The following is a 23,338-nucleotide window of genomic DNA, read 5'->3' as shown; positions in this document are numbered from 1 at the left end:
AAATGATTTATAATATTGTTTACTAACAGGCTGGCCTATCCTTATTCTTGGCAGGCTATAAATATACAAGGAGGGTAAAGAATGCCTAGATTTATCACTGAATGTCAAATTTTAAAATTTGAAATTAGTATAATCATCACCATCTTCACATTTCCTGTTGATCGAGGAATAGTCAGTAAAATCCTCCAAAACTGAGTGCTAAGCAAAATGAACATGGAAGTGAAAATACATCTGTATTTTCTACACATTTTTGCTAAATTATATTCAATGACAAATCAGCTAATATCCTACTGAAAATGCATAATTGCCATTGCTTCCATTTGCCCAAGTCATGTCCTTTGAAAAGCTTACTTTTAAGAACACATAAACATCCAGTTTTCTGTATTTTCCAATAGTTAATATTTAGATAACATTTGGGGTATGTTTTATATAAAGCCCTTATAAACATGCCTCACTTATCAGTTATGAAAATAATGTAAAAGTAGACTATGTGTAGCTATATAAGAGAAGTGACCTGTTATAAGTTCTTCATATACCATACAAGTCTATGTAAATATCCCTTATACCAAATCCACTTCTGCAATGCTTCATAAATTAAGTATATATTTTTCCATCCACAAAAGTCATTCCTTACTTTTTTTATATAAAGATTTTATTTTTAAGTAATCTCTACAACCAATATGGGGCTCGAACTCACGACCCCAAGATCAAGAGTCACACACTCCTCCAACTGAGCCAGCCAGGCACCCCGCTTTCCACTTTTTATTAAAAAAAGGTTATTCAGCAGAACAGCTTTCAATCTATTTTACTGTGTTTGAATTAAATCAAATTGTTTCAATATATAATAAATCTTGAACATAAACATTGTACTATAAGCCTCATTGACAAGTCAATAAATGAAAAAGCAACGGTTTGATTACTCTGTATTTCTTAGCAAAATTTACAATGTTGTCGAAAGAGATTTTCAGCTCCCTAACTTCTACAGAGTTGTGTGTTGTTTTTTTGAAGTTAGCAACAAAGGCAAAATATAAATTGGAGAAAATGGTTGTGTAAGTTTATCAGAGAATCTTATATTTTTCATATACATTAGAATTCTATATATTAGAATTGACTTTTCTCTAATAATAGCAAGAATAATCTTATTGAATAAGATTGGTAGTCACAAAGTCTACCAAATGAAGAAGTTTTAGGAGTTAGCCTTAATGGTTATTTTCACATTTAATGACATTTTTGTTTTGCTATTTTGTTTTGTTGTTTCAAGTTTAATGCTTTTTTAAAAATAAGGGTTATAAATCAGTTTTCCGCCTTTAGTCATTTCTCTACTTCATAGTGGTAAAATAAGGCTTTGTAGAATTTTGTGTTAGCATTGGCAATTAGTACTATATGGAAACAAATGACAAAGAAGCAAGTGCACAAAGTCAGCACCCAATATGATGCCTTTGTCTCCCCCCGTGCTAAATTCTCAAATTTATATAAAAGCTTCACAGCAAATTTATTAGGATGAGTCAATTTTTTAGACGTTCTTATCAAATGCTTTGTGTCCTTGAGAATAGAGGAAGAACTGGGTTCTGGAGTGTGTGTGTGTGTGTGTGTGTGTGTGTGTGTGTGTGTGTGTGTGTGTGTGTTTTACCATAAAGTTACTGAAGAAACATGGAGGAAAAAAAGCAGCCTATGTGAACTAGTTTCTTGACTCCTACTAGGTTGTCATCCCACAATCCCAACATACAACTGTCTGGGGCCTCAGGCATGAATGACAAGAAAAGTACCTAACAGTTTCCAAAATCACCCAAGTATGTAATGGGGATCTAACTATAAATACTGTTCATACTGTAGGCAGTAACCCATATGTGCTTATAACCTCTACTTCTCTATATATCACGTGTGCAAGGAATATCACAGGAACTCAACAAATACAAGTCCATCTTCACTTTAGCTTCGGTAATAGAAAAGGACAATGGCTCAATCTATCAGGGGTAAGGAAATGGCATCTTTCATACTATGTCATAGTGTTAAACTGTGCCCTGAACAGACTTGGGTTTATGTCTGCAACACCGAGGAAGACCAAAATCAATATTAAATTGCTAACTCCAAATATTTAATAAATAGTTTCTGAGGTTAAATAAAGACTGATAAGCTTGAATGTTAGCTAGAGGGAATAGCCTATTCTTTTCTTTCCCTTTCTATATTTGCTTTTGCCAAACTTCACTCAGGCTGGAAATAATCATAATAATTGGAACCAGCAGAAGGAAATAGCTGATGCTGCTAGGCAAGATGAAATAAATCTGCAACTCAAGTAATACTAAATATAAGCTCCACATGAGCATAATAGAACAAAACACCTGAGATAAGACTGTACTTTGGAGCCAAATTCTCAAGTTTACATTTTACAAGTAGATACATTTTAGAAATGCACTATTTATAATGTATCAGGATGGTACTGAGTGTAAACAAATAGCAGATTTATGTCACTATAGCAGTAAGACTAAATAATTTCCTAGGGGGAAGAAAGAAGACAAATAAGAAATGTTTGATTTCTGAGAAAAAAAAATTCACATAAAGCAATAATGCAATAAACTTTCAAGTTCGTAAAAAAAATATTTGTTTAAAAATTCAGAAAGCATAAAAACACTGTTAGGGGAATTTATATTCTTTGTCATTTGTAGAATTTGATACTCCTTCTCTTTTAACACAGTGCTATTGTAGTATTTTTATGGTTGCCAGTGGTGTATGCTATGCAGTACTGAGACAGCTGAATAAGAAATATTTTAACACTACTAAGATGCTTATGATTTCAGCATGAAAATTAGCAATTAAATTTGAAGTATTTGAACCATTCTAAGATGGGAAAAAATGAATGCCATTTCTATCAAAAACTCTGAAGCTTTGGAAAGGAAAACAGAACTGGAAAAGTAAAACATTTGAGTATTAGAACTGTCTGCTTTACATTTGGAGGCACCTATGACGGGGATTGGTTCATTAATCCTCTAGACTCTGTCCTATTCTGTTTTAGCAACATGTAGAGCGGATAAAAGTTAAGCAGTCACTTTGGACTCAGTGACCTTGGGCAAGTTGAGTGACCTTGGGCAGGTAAAGACACTCTTTATGCTTCAGTTTCCTCACATTTAACTGGGATGATAAATATCACTTTTCCTCGTAGAGTTCAATGTGAGCCTTAAATGAATGTAACTAAATGTGAGGTGGGACTTTTCCTGTTTTCCTGGAATGTAGCTAAAGCTTCAAAGCTAAGGACAATGGAAAAGAAGTTATCAGTCATATCCATGGAAAAGCCAGTCCAAAGATCATCAGTTCCAGTAGCCTAAATGCAAAGACTAAATATGTGAAAAGAGATCCACAGCCAAAGATTCTTTGAAGGGAATCTTAGGGGACAATGAAGTATCATCTCAACTTCCCCCTTAGACTGCGCTACCTGCAAGGAAGTGGTCCCTCACAAGGGTCACAGAATAGTTGCTTGCTGAATTCTTCAAACAGTCATAGTTTCAAGTGTGCAGCCCAGAAGCAAAGTATGAGAGAATTCTGGGAACAACTGGAAAAGTTTTCCCATGAGCCTGAGGGTATTCATAAAGATAAGGACTTATGCCTACCTTTTGTCAGAGAATTCTGAAGGTGGGAGCTTGGGTGGAGCTGCCTATGATATTTGAACAAAAGAGATGCAGTTGCATTTCTGCAACAGGATGGGTCAAGGAAGACCGCATGAAGTTTTCCAAGGCCAAATAGCTAACTCAAGCAGAAAGCCAGTGACAGCGCTCTGGAAAGGATTTTGCTCAAGGGGGCTGCCTGCTGGGCCTAGGGGACAGTAACACAAAGAACCTGGAAGGGTAGTGCGGTGGGCAGGAGCTGATGGCAGAATTACAAGTGGTCAGGTTTAGAGCACACTGCCACTGTCAGGACGTGCTGCAATCAACACGGTGGTGTATGCAAAAGGTGGTGAGGAATAAGAGTGTGTCTGAAGAAGATACAAATGTGATCCATGACAGAAAGACAGCATCTGGATGCCTGACATAAACAGGGCACATATGGGCAGATTTAAAAGAACTAAAAGAAACAAGCTTTGTTCCTTTATTCATGTTCCTCCCCCTCCCTTGCCCTGACCTCTGAGGAGACAGAGTAGGTGGGGGGTTGGGAGAGGTGGAGCAAAGAAAACAATGAAAGGGACCACACTAACCTCTCTCATTATTGGTTTCCAGAGTTCCTGGTCGACCTGAGCTCAAAAGATGATAGGGGAACCTTTCTGTTGGAAGCAATGTTAAAATTTAAATTGCAAACATACATTTTTTTATACCTGAAAATGAGACTATTCTGATATATTAAAACAAAACCAAACAAACATACAAACAAAAAACAGTCATGAGGTGGGGTAAATGAGAAAAAATAATTATTTCTTGTTGATACTCTTTGAGCCCAACCTATTTAATAGTCACCAGAGACAGTACATACGACTGAAATGTTCTAAGAAGCCAAAACAACCGAGAGGTTTTTATTGTTAATACTGAATTTTTTTTATTAAATTCAGCAATGTTTACATTGCAGGACTAAGTTGGACATGAACTTTTAAGTTTGACATTAATAACTGTAGGAAGTGCCACAGAAATACTTAACTTTAAAAAATAAGAAAATTAGTTGACTCACCCATCAACCAAATACATCAAGATATCAAATGCAACAAAGAAAAGGAAAAAATAAATATTCTTAGTACAAAAATGTGTACTGTGATTTTCCTTGACTGAATGAGCTCTTCTTTTTTTTTATGTTTATTTTTGAGCACACGTGCATGGGGTTGGTGTGGGGGGCAGTGAAAGAGGAAGACAGGATCCAAAGACAGCTCCAAGCTGATGGCAGAGAGCCCAAGGTGGGGCTCAAACTCAAGAACTGAAAGATCTTGACCTGGTCAAAGTCAGACATTTAACCGACTGAGCCACCCAAGCGCCCTGAGCTCTTATTTCTGATCACCCCATTTAAAGATATTTTGAAGTGGATGGCATATGAATGCCATTTATGACTAATTTACTATGAACTCATTAATCTACCACCTTTACATTTCCCTTAGTTCTCAAATAGAGCAATTTTCTCTCCTAGAACAGCCTAAAACATTTCTCATCTTAGATGAAAACCTACCCTCCGGAGCAAAAGAGTCAATTTAATTCTCCCAATAAAGAAAATCTCTTACCCTAACTAAACTTCTAAGCTGTCTTTTGATACTGGAGGTCTATGGCAATGTCAGTCATTAGCAGCTAAACTCTCTTAGATGTTGATGGACAATGGACTCAGCAACCTGACTTTCTACAGGGCTCATACTATTTTGAATCAAGCAAGCATAGGTTGCACACTGCCAAACTATTTAACATATAACTTTTAAATTAAACAAAAACAGATTCCTTTCACAACAGTTTCAGTGTAAGAATGAAAATGTTACTCAATAAACTAGGAACATTTTGTAATTTAGATTAATTATAAGAATGTATTTCAGAACAAAACAGGGCATATTTTGGGAAAAAATAACACTTTAAGTGAAATGAGTCTCCTAATGGATGAGGTAGGTAGTGATCACACAGTCAAAAATCTACCACAACATAATAAAGAGTGCTGTAAGTATATTTAAAAAGAAATTATTTAAAATGATTTAAAATATTTTTCAAGGATATAGCTGTAGGCTAAAATGGCTATACTTACAATGTCTGTTAATTATGGACAGAGGTTCCTAATGTGTGTGATAGTTAAATTTATGTGTCAACTTGACTGGTCCACCGGGTGCCTAGATGTTTGGTCAAATATTATTTTAGCTGTATCTGTGAGGGTATTTTTGGAAGAGATTAACATTCAAATAGTTAGGATGAGTAAAGCATAGCACCTTCCCTAATGCAGGTGGGCCTCATCCAATCAGGTGAAGGCTTGAAGAGAGCAAAAAGCTGACCCTCTCCCAAGTAAGGGAGAATGCCTCCCACCTGACTGCCTTTGAAATGAGACACCAGTTTTTCCCTGCCTTTGGATTCAAACTGAAACACTGGCTCCTCTTGGCTCTCAGGCCTGCTGGCCTTCAGACTGGAACTATACCATCAGCTCTCCTGGGTCATCAGTTAGCTGACTTAACTGTGGATATACTGGGAATTGTCAGTCTTCATAATCACATGAGCCAATTCCTTATAATCAATCAATCTACTCTCTCTAAGTCTCTCTGTCTCATACTCTCTCTCTCTATGTGTGTGTGTGTGTGTGTGTGTGTGTGTGTGCGTGTGTGTGTGTGTGTGTGTAAATATATCCTGTTGGTTCTGTTTCTCTGGGGAACTCTGACTAATACAATGTGTTTCAAATAAATCAAGTATTACAGAGAAAGAGGACTTTATCATTCATTCATTCATTCATTCATTCATTCATTCAACAAATGTTTCCAAAACATTCTGCATATTTTCAGGCATCAGTCCAGGTACTAAGGAAATAAATATGAATTAAATGCTATACCTACCTTTGATGAATCGTGCATCTAGTTCAAGTAACATATTTCACAACTTTATTGGAAAACCATTACAAAAATCACATTTTGTTGTGATATTAAGAATTACAAAAATATGGATCTAATTTTCACATACCAACTCTGGATAAATAAATGAACGCTGAGATGTTGGGATATATATGTCATTCTTTTAATTAACAAAATTATATAACAGTTACACAGTTATACAATTATATACAGTTCAAAATATTTCATATGTCATTTCTAGTAACTTTAAAGAAGCTACCTATAAGAAAGAAGATAAAAATTTGAGTGTTCAAAAAGTTACATATTCCAACAACTACCATAGGAAATATTTGAATAATTTCACATGGCAGAGGAAGGTTATTAATTTCAAACATAGTTTCAATAAAGAATCTCTAGTATAATTTAGAGAAGAGTTTGCATTTTCAGGGTCTACTCCAAATATAGTCTATAATACCACAGCAATGGTCAAAGAGCTTGGTCTCAAAATAGCACCTCACAGATTTTAAAAAGTGAGGCATTGTTTAGTTTCTGTGACCTTTGAATTGAGACTAAAAATATACAGTACATAAAGGCAGCACTGTTGAAGACAAGAGTTCTCACTATTATTGTTTGCATCTGGTTTGCTAATAAAATAGAAACATTATCTGTAGTGCTTAACAGTGATACATTAACATTAAAAATCTGTATATGATAATTATCTTCAATGTGATTCATACTATGAAGAACCCAATTTAAGAGTATTGGTTTGTACATTGTTAAAGATCTATGGGGGCGCCTGGGTGGCTCAGTCGGTTGAGAGTCCAACTTCTGCTCAGGTCATGATCTCACAGTTCATGAGTTTGATCCCCACGTCAGGCTCTGTGCTGCCGACAGCTCGGAGCCTGGAGCCTACTTCAGATTCTGTGTGTCCCTCTCTCTCTGTCCCTTTCCCACTCACACTCTATCCCTCTCTGTCTCTAAAAAAATAAATAAATGTTAAAACAAATTAAGATTTATGTCCCTCCTCTCCCCCATCCTAAGGTAGAAATACTAAGTAAAGAAGATTCCATGTGCAGGCCTATGAAATACAGGCATTCCTCAAATTCCTATTCTTGGTCCCTTCTCACCCAGCGCTCTTCTAAGAGCACCAAAGCTCCTTGAGAAGCTACTACTACCAAGTAGAAACAATGCCACTCAATTCTCCAATCTGCAATTCTAACAATTCTGTGAGCTCGAGACATACGTGACCAACAACCCTAATGTCATAAACATGCCATCATCTGCCTGCCAGGCACCTCAAACACATTATATTCTCAGGCATTCATTTTTCTCCACTCACTCTATTCTTTACATAATATCAACTGGAGCAAAATTAAATAAAATAAGCAAAATAAAATCTAGTAAAAATTTAAAAATAGGTCATTTTATAACTTAGTTTTGTTAACTCACTATCTCTAACTCCAATGACTAGTCTAAATTGTTTTAAGTAAAATATCAATGATTCATACCTCATGAATATAATCACATTACTTCTTCACTAAGAGCCAAAATGCACTGATAGTAGCATGGTGCTGCTTCTGCATTTGTCAAAGAGAGCAATTTTTAATTTCTAGAACAGCCTGAAGCCATTTCCCTTGTAGTTTAAATTTTAATCTCTGTAGCTAATGGCATCTTCATCTACTCCACAAAGCTATCCCAAGTCAGAAAGCTCAGAATTATCTTTGACTATTGTCTCCCCTTTACCACTATCTCCCATTCAATTGGAAATAAATTCTGATTCAACTGCCTTTAAAATATGTCTCAAGTTCATGTCCCTCCATTCCAACTACTGATACCAGACCTTAGGCCTTGTTCTGTTTCTTCTCCACCCAATACATTCCTCAAACCAAATTTCCCCCTTGCCCTGCCCCTGAAAACAACAACAACAACAACAACAACAACCACAACGATATTATGCTTCTCCATTTTTCACACACCTTTCAGTGGCTTTACTCACCTAAAGAACAATGTCCAAACTCTTTAAGTTTAGGTTTGAGGCCTTTCCTGATAGGATTCCAAGTTTCCTTTCTGGAAAAAATTTTACTTGCCACTAGGGGCACTCAGGTCCCCCTTTCTTTGGCCTCAATGACCTGTATTTTGTTCTCTGCACTGGAGGGTCACTTTTATCCTCTCTGACCTTTGGCCATGCTCTTCCTTCTGCTTTCTGCACCTCCCCTCCTGAAATCACACTCACACTTTAGGGCCAATGTCAAAGATCTTTTATGCTGTGAAGCACGCCCACGCCCAGCCATCTTCCATCTCTAGGCAGTAACACTTCCAACTGAACTGTGCTAAGTTTTATAAAATATTTTCATGCATTATCTTCTTTAATTCTAACCACCCTAATGTAACATATGACTGAATCTGAAGGAAAGTTAGCCCCAACCCTCCCATAAGGAAGTGAAAGCAATGAACTTGGGACTGGAATCCAATTCAGTCCTCTTACTCCAGGATCCACCCTCTTTATATGCTACTGCCCTGCTGCTTCTTTTCCCTTCTAATACTCTAAAAGCAATTTGTTTATTTCTGTATCATTCCATTAAAACTCAGTGTTTTAAGGCTGGGTTTGTACATAACTGCCTCTCCTGTTCTGTATTCTTGGATGGTAGGGTCTGACCCTTCTTATTGTATTTATTTTATTTTTTAATGTTTATTCATTTTGAAAGAGAGAAATCCTTAGAAGGGAAGGATCAGAGACAGGGAGGGAGGGAGGGAGGGAGAGGGAGAGAGAGAGAGGGAGAGAGAGAGAGAGAGAGAGAGAGAGAGAGAGAGAGAGAAGAGAGAGAGAGAGAGAGAGAGAGAGAGAGAGAGAGAGAGAGAATCCCAACCAAGCTCCTCACTGCCAGCACAGAGCCTGATGCAAGGCTCTAACTCACTAACTGTGAGATCATGACCTGAGCTGAAAACAAGGGTCAGAGTCTTAACTGACTGAACCACCCAGGCACCCCTGGACCCTTGTTATTTTAATGCCAGAACCTAGCTTTAGCATGACACAAAACAAAAATATAATGAATAATTATTTACTCAATTCATAAGTTAAAGGATCTTAATTTACTAGAAGATTTTTATAATGGAATAAAATATATTTATGTGACAAACACAGAAATTCAATCATAACACAAACATGTACAACACTACCCCCTCTGGTTTTGTTTGTTTGTTTGTTTGTTTGTTTGTTTTGAGAGAGAGTGTGAGTTGGGGAGAGGGGCAGGCAGAGGGAGAGAGAGACAATCTTAAGCAAGCTCCATGCTCAGCAGAGTCTGACGTGGGGCTCGATCCCATGATTCTGAGATCATGACCTAAACCAAAATCCAGTAAACCAACTGAGCCACCCAGATGCCCCACCCCTACCCATCTTAACCATGCATCCCCTAGAGAGCAACTGCCTATCACCTTTTACTATATGTACACTTCTTGAAGGAGCAGGATGCACATGCTATTTCTATTTTCTTACCTCCTGTTCACTCTTCAACACTATGACATCTGGTTCTCCTGCTTCTTCCACTCCATGGAAATGACACTAAACAAACGTGACCTCCATTTTTGCCAAATACAATAGAACCATTACAGACATCATCTTTAACCATTTCTGCTGTGTCTACCAGTGCTGACCATTCACTCAACATTAAGACAGTCTGATAACAGTCTTAGGTTCTTTCCTGGGATCCCCTGACTTCTAAACCATAGATGCCACAGTATTTTTTTTTTTGTCTTTTTGCCTTTACATTCTTTTGTCAGATGATCTCATGCTCCCTAATCTACACATTCAATCCCAACCACTCTTCCAAATTTAAGGCTGTAATAGTCAGATGCCTATTTGTTGCAGGTACCTCATATTAAATAGATCCCAAATGGAATTACCTTCTATCCACATTTACTCCCTGCCTCTAGTCTCTGTATTGACACCAGTTAACAGAAACTAGAAAATCAACCAAGATAACCTCTTTCTTTATCCCTATCCAATCAGATACACTGACAATTTTACCATCTATATATATTTCTTGAATCAGTTCCCTTCTTTCCCACTCCTACCCTCATTGTTATGGTTCAAGACCTCAAAACCTCTCTTCTGGGTAAGTCTGTAGCCTCGTAAATTGTCTTTCTGCCTGTATCTTCAACCTCCTTTAATTGGGTCTTTTGACTGACTGCATGTGCTCCATGAAATGTTGCCTACATTTCTCCTCACAGGGAAAACAATGGACAAATATGATCTTCTCAATCCTGTTCTTAAAACCTTTCAAACATAGAGAAGCAAATGAGCCATAGCGGTTAAGACTATTGACTAGGTTTGAATCCTGGCTCTGCTAATTATTATGTGTCCTTGTATGAGTTTTTTAATCACTCCAGGCTCCAGTTTTCTTATCTGCAAATGGGCTTAATGGCAGTAGCTACCTTGTAGAATAATACGAGGATTAATTAACATTTATCTAAAGTGTTTATCTGCCTGACATACAGTAAGCACTGCACAAATGTTTGCTATTAATAATAATAATAATAATAATAATAATAATACTCAGTGGCTCAACATTCAGTTCTATATGATGGTTTGGCCCACATCTAATCCCCCAAAGTCACTTATTTCTAATATCTATATTAAACTCCAGACTTTGGGGCTTAGAACCTCTTTATCACCTTCCTTGAAACTTTTAATATCAATGCCTCCTTGCTTTTTCTCAAGAAGTGTTTTCCTATCTTCCTTGCCTGATATACTTTATGTACTATTGTATATAGTTTTGAGTCTGTACCACACTCCAGGCCCTGGGCTATGCATATTATAAAGGCATTATAACATTTATTCTTCATAACATCTTTATGAAGTGGGTTCTGTAATGATACCTATTTTACAATGGATGGAGCTGATTTATAAAAATGTAAAACAATTTGTTTGTTCCCTGACTGCTTGAAGCTTGGCCACCATCATGAATGACATAGTAACTATCAGGACCAGGAAGTTCATGACCAACTGATTATTTCAACAGAAACAGATAGATGGTCATTGATATTCTTTATCCCAGAAAGGCAACACAGTACCTAAGATAGAAATTCTGTATAAACTAGCCAAAATGTACAAGACTATACCCAATGTCATCTTTGTATTTGGATTCAGAACTCATTTTGGTTGTGGCAAGACAACTGCCTTTGGCATGATTTATGATTCCTTGGATTATACAAAGAAAAACAAACCCAAACATAGACTTGCCAGACATGGCCTGTATGAGAAGACAAAGATGTCAAGAAAAAAGCAAAAGGAACAAAAGAACAGAATGAAGAAAGTCAGGGGGATTACAAAAGCCAATGCTCATGCTGGCAGAAAGAAGGAGTAAAGAAAAGATTCTGCAGTGACTATCTGTGGTGACTGTGCACATTTTTCATGTGAGAATTAATAAACTAAGAACTTAAAAAAAATAAAACAATTTGTTCAATTTATGTCTAGTATGGGGCAGAGCTGTGACTGGCATCCACAACTGTTGGTCACTAAAGCTCCATGCTCTTGACTATTATACTACACTGTGAAATTCCTAAAGTGGAATCAAGATTTACACACCCTTTGGGATGCCTGACCCACATCACCCACGTGAGACTCTATGCTGCACAAGGGGCCTGCTTGGGATTCTCTCTCTCCTTCTGCCCCTCTCCATCCTCACACTCTCTCTCTAAAATATGTTTTTAAAATGAAAATACAAATTAAAAAAAAAAAAAAGATTTACACACCTTTCTATGGTCATTATCTAGCACAGTGCCCAGAACATATCATTAAAAATATACACATAGAGTTTATGTAACTACTTGAACTGAAATCCATGATGTCGAATACTAAGAACGCCTAACCATTATTTCTTCCACAAAATGTTTTCTTTTCTTATTTTTTATTCTGTTTACATCATGGAAGGTATATTTAAAAGATGAAAAGATATTCTCAATAATTTTTAACTCAGATCACACAGATATACAACAGGATGCAACTACTTGAGGGTATGGATGATGTCTTAATGGTTATTCATCTTTTTACCACCAGTTTCTATTTCAGTGTTACTAGAGAATAGGTTACCAATAAATGTTTGTTAAATAATAAGTAAATGAATTCTAGTCCTGGAAAAATGGACGTTGGAACATTTTTGATGAGTCAGTTTATAATTATATACACTCCTGGATCAATGGCACAGACATTTGTAAATATTTTATAATTCAAAAAAAATATTTCAAGTTGGTTTTGGCATGCATTGTGGGTATATTTTTGTAGCTGATTTGCTTTCTTGATTATGTTATATTTTGGGTAATGTTAAAATGAACTTGTGTTCCTACATATTTTACTTCACAACAGTTAAAATTTTCTGGAATTTAAAACAGAAGTCCAACCAGAGCAAACTAAATGAGGTAACGGAGACATACCTAGAATTTGGACTTATCTAACAGGAAAATACACCTTGGTTTATTCTTCAAATAGATTTATCTTTTCAAAAAGAAGATCTTCACCATTGCTCCCAAAACAATAAAATAGGAATGCAATATCTATTTTTATAACATTTTAGAGTCGTATCAATTAGAAGATTTTGGTTGCAAAATAACAGAAAACCCAACCTACCTAACTAAACCCAACTAAACCTAATGGTTTAAAATATCTTTTAATATCTTAAATACCTTAAAATATCTATTAATAAATAAAATAATAAATAAAATAAAATAAAATAAAATAAAAATCTTAAAATGCCTATTACTTCAGTAACAAGAACACTGAGATTGGGCTGGTTCTGGGTTCATTATTTTAGCAGTTCACCAAGGAGCTAGTAGCTTTTTCTCACTCCATTCTACCAATCTCCACCTTTTGGGTAGCTCTCCTCATGAACACAAGATGACTATAGTTGCTCCAGGCATCACCTCCACATGCAGCAACTTTCACAGACAGAAATGTGAATAGCTCTGTCCTGAATCTTATTTTAAAAACTAAAAAATTTCTCAGAAAGTCCCCAGGGGGATTCACCTTACTTTTCACTACTTAGAACTGGGTTATAAGCCATTTCCTAAAACAATCATTGGCAAAGAGATGAAATTACCATGCTTGGTTTACACTAGTCTAAGTTCATCCCCTTGGGATGAGGCCACGCTAATATGAAACACATGGCATAGCAGCACATCAACATGTGGATACTTGAACAAAACTGTCATTCTGTTAGTAAGGATGGAGGCAAGAAGAGAAGAAATGCATTCCAGTAGAGAATCAACAATGTCTCCTTAATAACTCTGTGGTCTTCTAAAGTCTGTCTGAAAACATATTCAACTGAAGCAAAGCATCTCCTTAGTCAATGCTAGAAGAGTCATCATGATGCTTTTCACACTATACAATGAAGACTTCCCAATTATTTTTAAAAAAGCATTTTCTTGATTCTTAGTAGTAGTTTAGCATATTGTTTGAGCTATCAACAATATCATTAATTTTACATAGTTTTTCTTAGACTTCATAGTATATGGGCACTTTATAGATCCATATACAGTATCACTCCATAGTGAATTAATTTGACATAAAGAAAATGGCTTTGAATTTAACACATTAATGTAATTCAAAATATTCTATTCTCCATTTCATAACAAAATCTCTTAGGATTCAGGCTAATTAAACTCGGGTTTCTTGACATCTTTAATTTAAGGCAATACTATTACCTGTATTTTAGCTAAACATTTGTAAGTTAGGCATCATTTAACCTATTTTTAAATGATTACTGCTTTAGAATTGTAATACACCTTTTATCCGTAGCAAGTTTGATCAGGTCCTCTTACCTTTCCCTGAGACATCTAAACCAATGAAAATTAAAACACTGTAAATATGTTATCATGATGATGACCAAGCATGCCTCTTGTCCCTGACCCATCTTTTGTTACCTTATCATTAGGGCATTATCCCAGGCATTATGTAGTCCATCAGCCACTTGGCCATGCAAATAAAAATTATCAAATTCCAAACTATTAAAACCTGACTTCTCATTATCACTTCTTAAGAACTAATATATGTGAAATGTATAAATCATCTGGGTACTTGATTTCATTATGTCTTTATGGTATCCCACTATCAGAGCTAATAGGGGTTAAAAAATACCACTCACAGGGGTGTCTGGGTGGCTCAGCAGGTTGAGTGTCTGACTTCGGGTCATGATCTCATGGTTCATGAGTTCTAGCCCCGCATCAGGCTCTCTGCTGGTAGCACCGGACCACTTCAGATCCTCTGTCTCCCTCTCTGCCCCTTCCCCCACTCTCAAAAAGAAATCAACATGAAAAAATACCACTCACAGTTGAAAATTAATAGGTGACTATACAAACTGTTCAGCTAGATTTGTCACACATGGAAAAATTTTATGTAACTCTCTAAAGTAAGACTATATCCTCACATGCACATATCTTTCTGGGACTATGGATTTAAAAACTGGCATTAAACTTTAGTGTTTGAAAAATGTGTGTGCCCACCCACATGCGTGTGTGTGTGTGTATGTGTGTGTGACATCCATGTACACAAAGAAGAAAAGTAAATCTGTTGTTCACTAGAGTGATCTTTCACACTGAAGGGAAGAAAAGCATAGGCACTTTCAACCAAAAAGGAAAAGGAGATTCAGCTATAGACCTTTCAGAAGAAATACAAAGGAAGGTTTTATTACTTTAATTGCAAAGAGATAAGAGCATATTGATAACATTCTTGCACTTCTGGCCAGGGGAGGGGGAGGTCAACTTCTATTTAGACCCCAGTCCTAACACCAACAAAATGGCCACCCTCCAAGTACCTGATTTTCTAGAAAAGTGAGATTACAGTTATTCATGTTCAAGGTGCTTTTGGAAATAAGCCAAGACTTCTGGGAGGTTTTAGTGACCCTTTAAAAAGCCTAAAAGCTAGCTACTATTTAAAGAAATTTTGTCTTTAACATCCTTACAGCACAGACTGCAAAGAAAGGGGTCAACCACAGACTGATCAGAACGCTTCACAGATGTAACACTGGACATTACATATCTCTGAAATTTGCTCATGCTTGCAACCCAGCCCATCAGATTTTGACAAGTTCAGGTTATGTTGCTAGATAATCTGTGGGTTTCTACAACATTTGTTATCCTTGTATTCATATAGATTCTAGCTAAGTATAAACCTTCCTGTGCACAGCAATACGAAATACTAGGATAAGCAACAATGCTCACCTGTAAAATAAAAATAAATGTTAAAAATTATATGTATTTTGCACTTAACATTTTTACTCAAACTCTATGATCTATTAAGTGACAATGTAAAGAGCAAACCGTTTTTTTATGCTACTCATACCCATGGCAACAAAAATAATTCAACATTACATTTGGGAAACTCATGTTTTAAGAAATTTCTTCAAACAAAATGTAATTTGAAAAATAGATAAATAAAATATACTTTTTTGACATTAAACAAGTATGCTTCTTCCTGCTTCGTTTCATGGTCACTTAATAAAATCATGGTTATTTACAGAAAAATCTGATTTCACATGTACAAATTTCTCTAAACGCAGTTTAAGAGGGTCAAAAAAATCTACAAATTTGTCATTAGAAAAATAAGTATCTATAGAATGTCTTTTATTTGAAACTATAAATGTTTATATTTTCTTCTGTAACATATTTGATTTGGCCTATTACTGGATATATAACGACTTCCATGGTTTTGACACTGATTTTTTTAAGTGGGCCAAAATAACTGAAAATGACATAAAACTTCACATGGATTCATATAACAATTACAAGAACAAATGTATTTCAAGGTAGAGCAAGCCAAATAATTACAAATTTTGAAACAAATCCAACCATTTATTTAAAATATCTACCCATTAGCCTACTGGATCTTTGAAAATTAAGACATGGGATGCATTTAAGTGAATATTCAGCCAGTTGTCAAATAAGAAACCTTTTTCTGTTTCTTCTGAAGTATCCAAATCAGTCAATGTTATATACTACACTTAATACATTTTTTTTAAGTTTTTAAAAAATTAATCTCCAAACAGAATTTTTTTAAGAGTTGATAATGTGTCAATGAGTGCAATAATTAGTGGAATATTCCAATAATTAGTGGAATATTAGAATAATGGAATTATTATTTCTCTAGGATGATATGAGCATTTTACAACACTTTTTAGCAGATGTGTATCTTTCACTAATTGAATTCAGTAATCATGAGCTTGTTATTAAATTATCTATATAATATTAATTAAAATTTCCTTTCATTAAAGGAAATAACACATCAGTCCATACTGGAGATAGAAGAAAGAAAGCTGGGAATGAAATTAAATAAAACATTTTTAAAAGGTCACAACACTAAGAAATTTGTAAGACCCTTTTCCATATTTCTTGTCATGTAAATAGCTAGTATAGGTAAGAGATATTTTTAAAAATTAATATTAAACACTGGAGCTTCAAGTTACAGGTTTCTGTTGAATTCAAAGATAGGGTTAATTCAACTAAAATCCTAAAATCATTGGAGAGCTGATGGTAGCTATATTGTTGATTGTTCTATCTCATAAGTATTAATTCAGAGAAGTATTTATATTGAATTGCTGACATTCTCACAAGTGCAAAGTAAGTTCCTTGCTGTATTTTATGCATTTTTATTATACATAGTGGACTGTGAACACTTATGAATTAAATCTGTTTGTGATTGCTCCTCTTTATGAGATACTTGATTTCTAGCTGAGAAGTCAAAGTTCATTCTTAAAACATGTACTTGTATCTAAAATAGTCCCATGTAAAAAGGATAAATAAATTCCTAAATTTAAATTAGTGAATTCTAATAGGATTTCAATGCCTGCCAAGCCTAGAGTAAATGATTCAATACATTCACCAAATGCATAAAAGATATGGGTACAAAGGAATAAACTACTCAGTGAAAACAAACAATAGCTAAAATATGCAAATAACTAAACAGTGATCTGCACACATAAAGGCAGCATCAGTTGGAATTATTTTTAAAAGGTAAAAATATGTTCCATTCCAGTTAATAGTATACTCTTCACATTAATGCTTTACAAAGAAAATGATTACTTTACTATACAAAAAAACCTCAAGAATACTACTTGCAAATTACTCATACTATCAATAAGTCAATCATTTCATATATTTCAGTTAGTCTTCAATTAGAATGAAATATCCTGAAAGTTAACAACATTTCTTATGTCACTAGCTCAAAATGACCATATGTCTGGAATAACATTTGTGTGGAGTAACACTTATATAACGCTCATTATCTGCCAGATACTACCTTATTTTAAATACATAACTTATTTAATATTCTCAAAGTACTATTACTACACCAGGCTAGATAACTTGTTTATACTGCCCATACTAAGTGGCATGCTCAAGATTCAAAATCAAGCAGTCTTCTTGGAAGACTGTTAAAGAACTACTACTCTATCTTACCTCTTGAAGGAAATGATTCAACCAGGGTCTGCTATGCATTTGAAAGCCAATGTTTTAAACTATAAGCAGTCAGAGTTGTCAAATGTGAAAACTTTTTGCTAATTATGAAAGTGAATGTGTGAGTTTCAAGAAACTAAAAAGGAAAGTGAGCATAATAAATATGCCAAGAGATCACACAGTATAAATGTTAAGAGCTGAGATGGTGGCACTTAAATACTTCAGCTGTGATTTCATCCTGAGATGAGTCTCATTCAAAACACACACATAAAAAAGCAAACTGTCATATTTAACATTCAAGGTCATACCATTTAAATTATGTACATATACCAAAAACTACAGTAGCGTCATCCATAAATTATGCCCAAAGATAATTGTCTCATTAACCTGGTTCCAAAACATTAAAGATAATTTATTCTAAAATAATTAACTGATCAAATTGTTCTAACAGTTTGATTGTTTATTGGTCAATAAAATTCACATACCTTAAATTTTTATGAAGGAAAGTCCATCTTTATTGAAGAAAATTTGACATGATTTGCTTTTACCTTTCCAAATAAAAAGTAGCACAGAGGTTTAACTGATACTAGCCTGAAGTCAGTCAAGAAGAAAGCATAACTCCTAATAAATGTGGATCTATTTTCCTTTGAAGAAGGCTTTGAAAGAAGCAATAGGAGGGAGAGCAATGTACATCTCTAGAACTGAATTTCAAAGGCCTTATTTGGCCCTTCTTCCACATGGGAAGAATTAGAAAACTTTTTGCCTTTTATTTTCCATTGTAAGATCCTAAATGGGAAAATAAGTCCAGGCTATGTAGGTCTCCATGTGGGATTAGACGCAGTGGCAGCCATAGTGCAAGGAATGTAGGACACAATGGTCTATGTAACTGGCTGCTGTGAACTTTAGTGGCAAACTTTAAAAAAAGAGAGAAAGAAAGAAAAACCTTTCGCACTTCAGCAAAGATCTCAAAATCACTCCAAGAAACTTCCTTCAACTGGGTCTACTGCACTAATGAGATCATGGAACAGATCTGCTAATTTAGAATTAAATGCTTTGGTGAGGAAAGTTTATTATTATAAACTAAAAAGTCAGAGTTTATAAAAACAAATTAGATGTGACAATACATGGTATTTTTCATATATGACTCATCACTGTGTGGATTAAAAGCAGCTTGAATTTAATTAAATGGCTTCTAAGAATGGTTTTAAAGACATTTAAACAATGCAGAAAAATTACGATACATCTACTTTGTTTAGTATATCTTAAAATCCTATACTTTGTCCTCTTTTAAAGTTATAATTTAAAATTATAACAACTATCAGAATTGATAAGTCACTATACTGTATACCTGAAACTAAGATAACACTGTATAACTGTATTCTGATTCTGTATGTAGCTTCTGTTTAATACCCAATGTTTAAATGAATATTCAGAAATCAATCATCTCATTCACATTTTAAAAATAAAATGGCTAAACAAACAATGTTTAAGGTTTTCAGCTATGCCAGTTTGTTGCTTTTCCAGAAATAAGAACACTGAGCCAAGAGCTTCTAAATATTTTTCTGGCAAGTAAAATCTATAGTAAAACTCCAGACACACAGGTACCATTATCTAACATTCTGAAATCTTCATTTTGCTTACAATGATAAATAAAATAAACCTATCTGTTGTTTGACAAGGGAAAGAATGGTTTCAACAAGGGAATAGTATATATAAATGATGATATTTAGAAGAATATACAATAAGATTATATTTTCCACAAAAGCTAAGTGAGGCTTTTTTTTTTTTTTTCTTTCTTTCTTGGTCAATAATAACTCAGGTTGTGAACCAGGTTCCTGTGGAGGCTCTGTGAACAACCTTACCAGCATCAATCATCAATGACCCAGTGAAGCCCAGAAACAAACAGTTAACAAAGAAAGAAAAGAGATTTTTCCCCTTTATGTATCACTTTATATTTATATATTCCATGAGTTCTAAAAGCAATACTCTTTCAAATAAAATATTATATAGAAGGTGGGCGATCAGAGACTACCTTCGATCAAGTCATCCACTGCAAGATTGAAATGGCATCTGGTCTAGGTTCCTAGCTTACATAGGAATCCTGGCATCTGGTCACGTTGGCCTCTTCATAAAGACCCCAAATGAAGGAGGCTCATGAATTCACAATATGGCCAGTCCACAGATTTTTGAAAGGTTATGTTAGAAAGCTCATTTTCTCCTCCTCTTCCTCCTTTTCTCTCTCTTCTTTTAGCAAGCTCATGTTCTTAACACAGGCAAAGATGTTTCATCTTTTAAATTGTTCTATAAATTTACCTTAGTTTTGTCCTATGGTGTTATCAGAAGATAGTCAAAATTCCTTTTCTTACTTGAAAGCTTTTCATTATTTAATGATAGCTTTCATGCCCTCACTTTTCCAAGTTAAGTCTTACTATTAGATTGTACGGAATATATCTATAATACTCAATCATCTCCCTTTCTTTCTTTTTTGAATACATTCTTACTGCTAGAGATACACTTTGCCAGAGTCCCACTCAAAATACAGGGCTCAGAAAGAACACAACATTAAATGTGGGCAACACTGCAAATCATAATAAGACAATCATTTCCTTCATCAGGATGCTATCATTAGTCCAATTTCACAACACATTAACTCTTGCCATCACTTCCCACTACAAATACCAAGCTCCTGCCAATAAAAGCGCGCTCATTAATCGTGTGGCGGGTTTCTTGGACTCAAAACCAGAACCTTACATTTGTTAACTACTGCTGTAAGATAATATTACGACATCACGTAAGTTAGCAGGAATCCCTGTATTTGAGCCTCTGGTGTGTTATACTGAAAAATACCAAGATACTCTATTTGCCTTCCTCCCTAACTCATAAATCTTCAGTTTTGCACAGTACTGAGCTATGTTGACCTACAAGCCAATGTTTACATTAGCCTATCTCAAGTAATAAGCCAGAAGATTCCCCAACGAAAACGTTTTCTCGTGTGGCAACTGAAATTTAAGAAATTTTGCCAGAGACTTTTTTCATTTGCTTACTTTTCAAACTGATTTTATAGAGAAGAACATCTCCCTACGAGTGTTTCTCGATGGTCGGCCATGTAGTAAGATTATGGGGTTGTTCAAAATTCGGGCAATGGCATGCTCAACTCCATCTCTGAGGCAGGACGAACACGTAAAATCATCAACAAGAAGCCTTCAGCCTGATACGAATTTGCATATATACATACATACAGCACATGAGATGTGCGTTTGAGCTACAGAACATACACAAATCACGTGAGGAAAACAAAGATTCGCTACTTTGGTCCTCTCTCGGAGAAACTTTCACCTCACTCTTCCTCCTTCAGGACCCTATTCTCCTTTCAGCAAAAACAGAGTTAAGGAGAGTTCTCTAAGATCCCAGTCTCCCTACGTCCCCATCACAGCCTTCACGTGAGGCTCATCCAAGCCAGGTTGAAGCTGAGGGAGCCTGAGCTGAAACCAGCTGGCTTTTCCACCCAGCTCCTCAGCAACACACCCCTCAAATCGGAAGCCAAAGGAGCCCAAACAGAGGGAACTTCCACCCAACAAGGGCAACAACCCCTGAGGAGAGAACATTCGGGTAAGCGTTTCTCTCCTCCGACCCCCCAACGCTAGAACCCGCTCCCAGTGCCGCGCCTCATTCTCGAGCCTTCTCCCGCCGGCCAACTCGGGGTGAGCACTGGGGTTAGTCAGTGCGCACGTGACGCGCGGTGCCCACATGACACGACCGTGGGCGGGGGAGGGGGACAGAGGAGCGAAGCAGGGAAAAAGTTAAGGAAGACCCGTCAAAGCGCCCAAAGCAATCTGTCCCTTCCCTTCTTGGTCACCTAGAGGTTCAAGGAGGGATCCTTAGGGGACGGCTGAGGACCAAGGCGTCTCCCGTCCGGCTCCTGAAAAGGGGGGCGTAGTTCTCCACTCGCCCCGCCACCCCATGTTCCTCCCCGCCCTGCTGGTGATGCCACTGCACCCTCAAGTTGTTCCTTCCTCCCCTTTCCTCCCTCCCTCTTTCGTGCCTTCTTTCCTTTCGTCCTTCCTTCCTTTCCTTCCCCAAAAGCTCTTCATCCACTGCGGGCTGTGCCACTGACGCACATTCAATTTGCCCCGGGAGCTCGCCCGCACCTCTGAGGTCACACAAGGCCAAACACCTTCCAAAGTGGAGGATATAACTGCGCAAAGTTGCACGCCACACTGCAAACCTGTCCCTCCCTTCCATTGAGCACCCCTTTCGGACCCCCCGCAAAGCTCACTCGCTCTGCCGGGTACTCCCTCGACCTCCCCCACTGTCGCGCCACACACCCCCTTCCACAAGCGAGCCCACCCTTCCACTGCCCTGCGCTTGGAGCGGTCCAGCCGCCTGGCAAAGCACCGAGCAAGCCGCTGCGCTCACCTTGTTTGACACACTTGAGCCGGAGGGGGTCCTTGCAGTGTTTGATCACGGCCAGCACGTCCCTGATGGTGAGCCCCGCCACGGGGGTCTCGTTCACTTCCAGCAGCAGCTCCTCCGACACCAACTTGCTGCCGCTCTCATAGGCCACCTTGCCGGGCTTCACCTCCCCCAGGTAGGGAAACTGTCCATTCTCGGCGCCCCCCTTCAGTTCAAAGCCCAGCTGGCCCTCCGGGTTCCTGCCAATGACACTCTCATGGACTTTGCTAGTCCAGTGGCTTTTCTTTTTCAAGCTTTTGGACATGGCAGTGGGGTGAGTCGCCTCAGCTCCTGAGGGGTTCCTCTGGGGTAGGGGAGTTGGTGGTGAGAGAATGAGGATGCAGGAGCAAGGGGGCCAAGAGGTGAGAAGAGCAGACTTTGCCTTCCTCCCCCTTCTGTTCGGTGCTTTCCCTCTTCTTTGGATGGAGTGAGGATGATGAAGGGGGAGGATGAGAGGGACGGCTGGGCAGAGGTAGGAGAGCTTGGGTGAGGTTGTGCTGTCCCTTGAATGACACTCAAGGCTGTGGCCCCGCAGCAGAGGAGAGCTGTGGTGGCGGCGGCGGCAGCGGCGGCGGCGGCAGCCTGAGCGAGCAGTAGCCGAGCTGGTGAGCGAGTGGGGTGGGGGTGGGGAAGGAGGGTAGGGATGCCGGGGGCCACTCCTGCGTGGTGCGAGTGGGAGCGCGCGCGCGCGCCTGGGTGTGTGTTGTTAGCTGATATCCATGGTAGCTGCAGTGGCAGCAGCAGGGTCCGTGTGTGTGTGAGTGTGTGCGTACTAGTTGTACTGTACTGGCAAGAGGGGAGGAGGCAGAGGAGGAGGGAGCAGGCTGGAGCGGGAGGAGGGCCGCGCGCGCGCGCCGGGTGGGGAGCCGCTTCGCCGCTGTCTCGCTCCCTCCCTCCGCAGCTTGACCCGGTAGTGAAGGCAGAGAGAGAGGCAGGCTGGGTCCGCCTGGCAGCCTACGAGAAGAGGCGGGAGCG

General features: G+C 37.6%; 1 protein-coding gene and 1 pseudogene across 10 annotated transcripts in view; one reads left to right on the top strand and one right to left on the bottom strand.

Moving 5' to 3' along the window:
- The window catches only part of MAGI2 (membrane associated guanylate kinase, WW and PDZ domain containing 2), a 1,350,742-nt gene extending 1,327,404 nt beyond the window's left edge, over positions 1 to 23,338 (bottom strand). For 4 of the 10 annotated variants that reach the window (XM_058725276.1, XM_058725278.1, XM_058725277.1 and 1 more), the window contains exon 1: positions 22,328 to 23,338. In XM_058725276.1, coding sequence (XP_058581259.1) covers positions 22,328 to 22,628 — 301 coding nt within the window. In that variant the 5' untranslated portion in view covers positions 22,629 to 23,338. The remainder of the gene's footprint in view (positions 1 to 22,327) is intronic. The other 6 variants (XM_058725280.1, XM_058725281.1, XM_058725284.1 and 3 more) reach the window with 4 other exon arrangements.
- On the top strand, positions 11,431 to 11,835 carry LOC131509483 (small ribosomal subunit protein eS24-like; annotated as a pseudogene).

Source organism: Neofelis nebulosa, chromosome 4 (genome assembly GCF_028018385.1).
Source record: "Neofelis nebulosa isolate mNeoNeb1 chromosome 4, mNeoNeb1.pri, whole genome shotgun sequence".
Classification (NCBI taxonomy): domain Eukaryota; kingdom Metazoa; phylum Chordata; class Mammalia; order Carnivora; family Felidae; genus Neofelis; species Neofelis nebulosa.
This window is presented reverse-complemented; position numbering and strand designations above follow the sequence as displayed.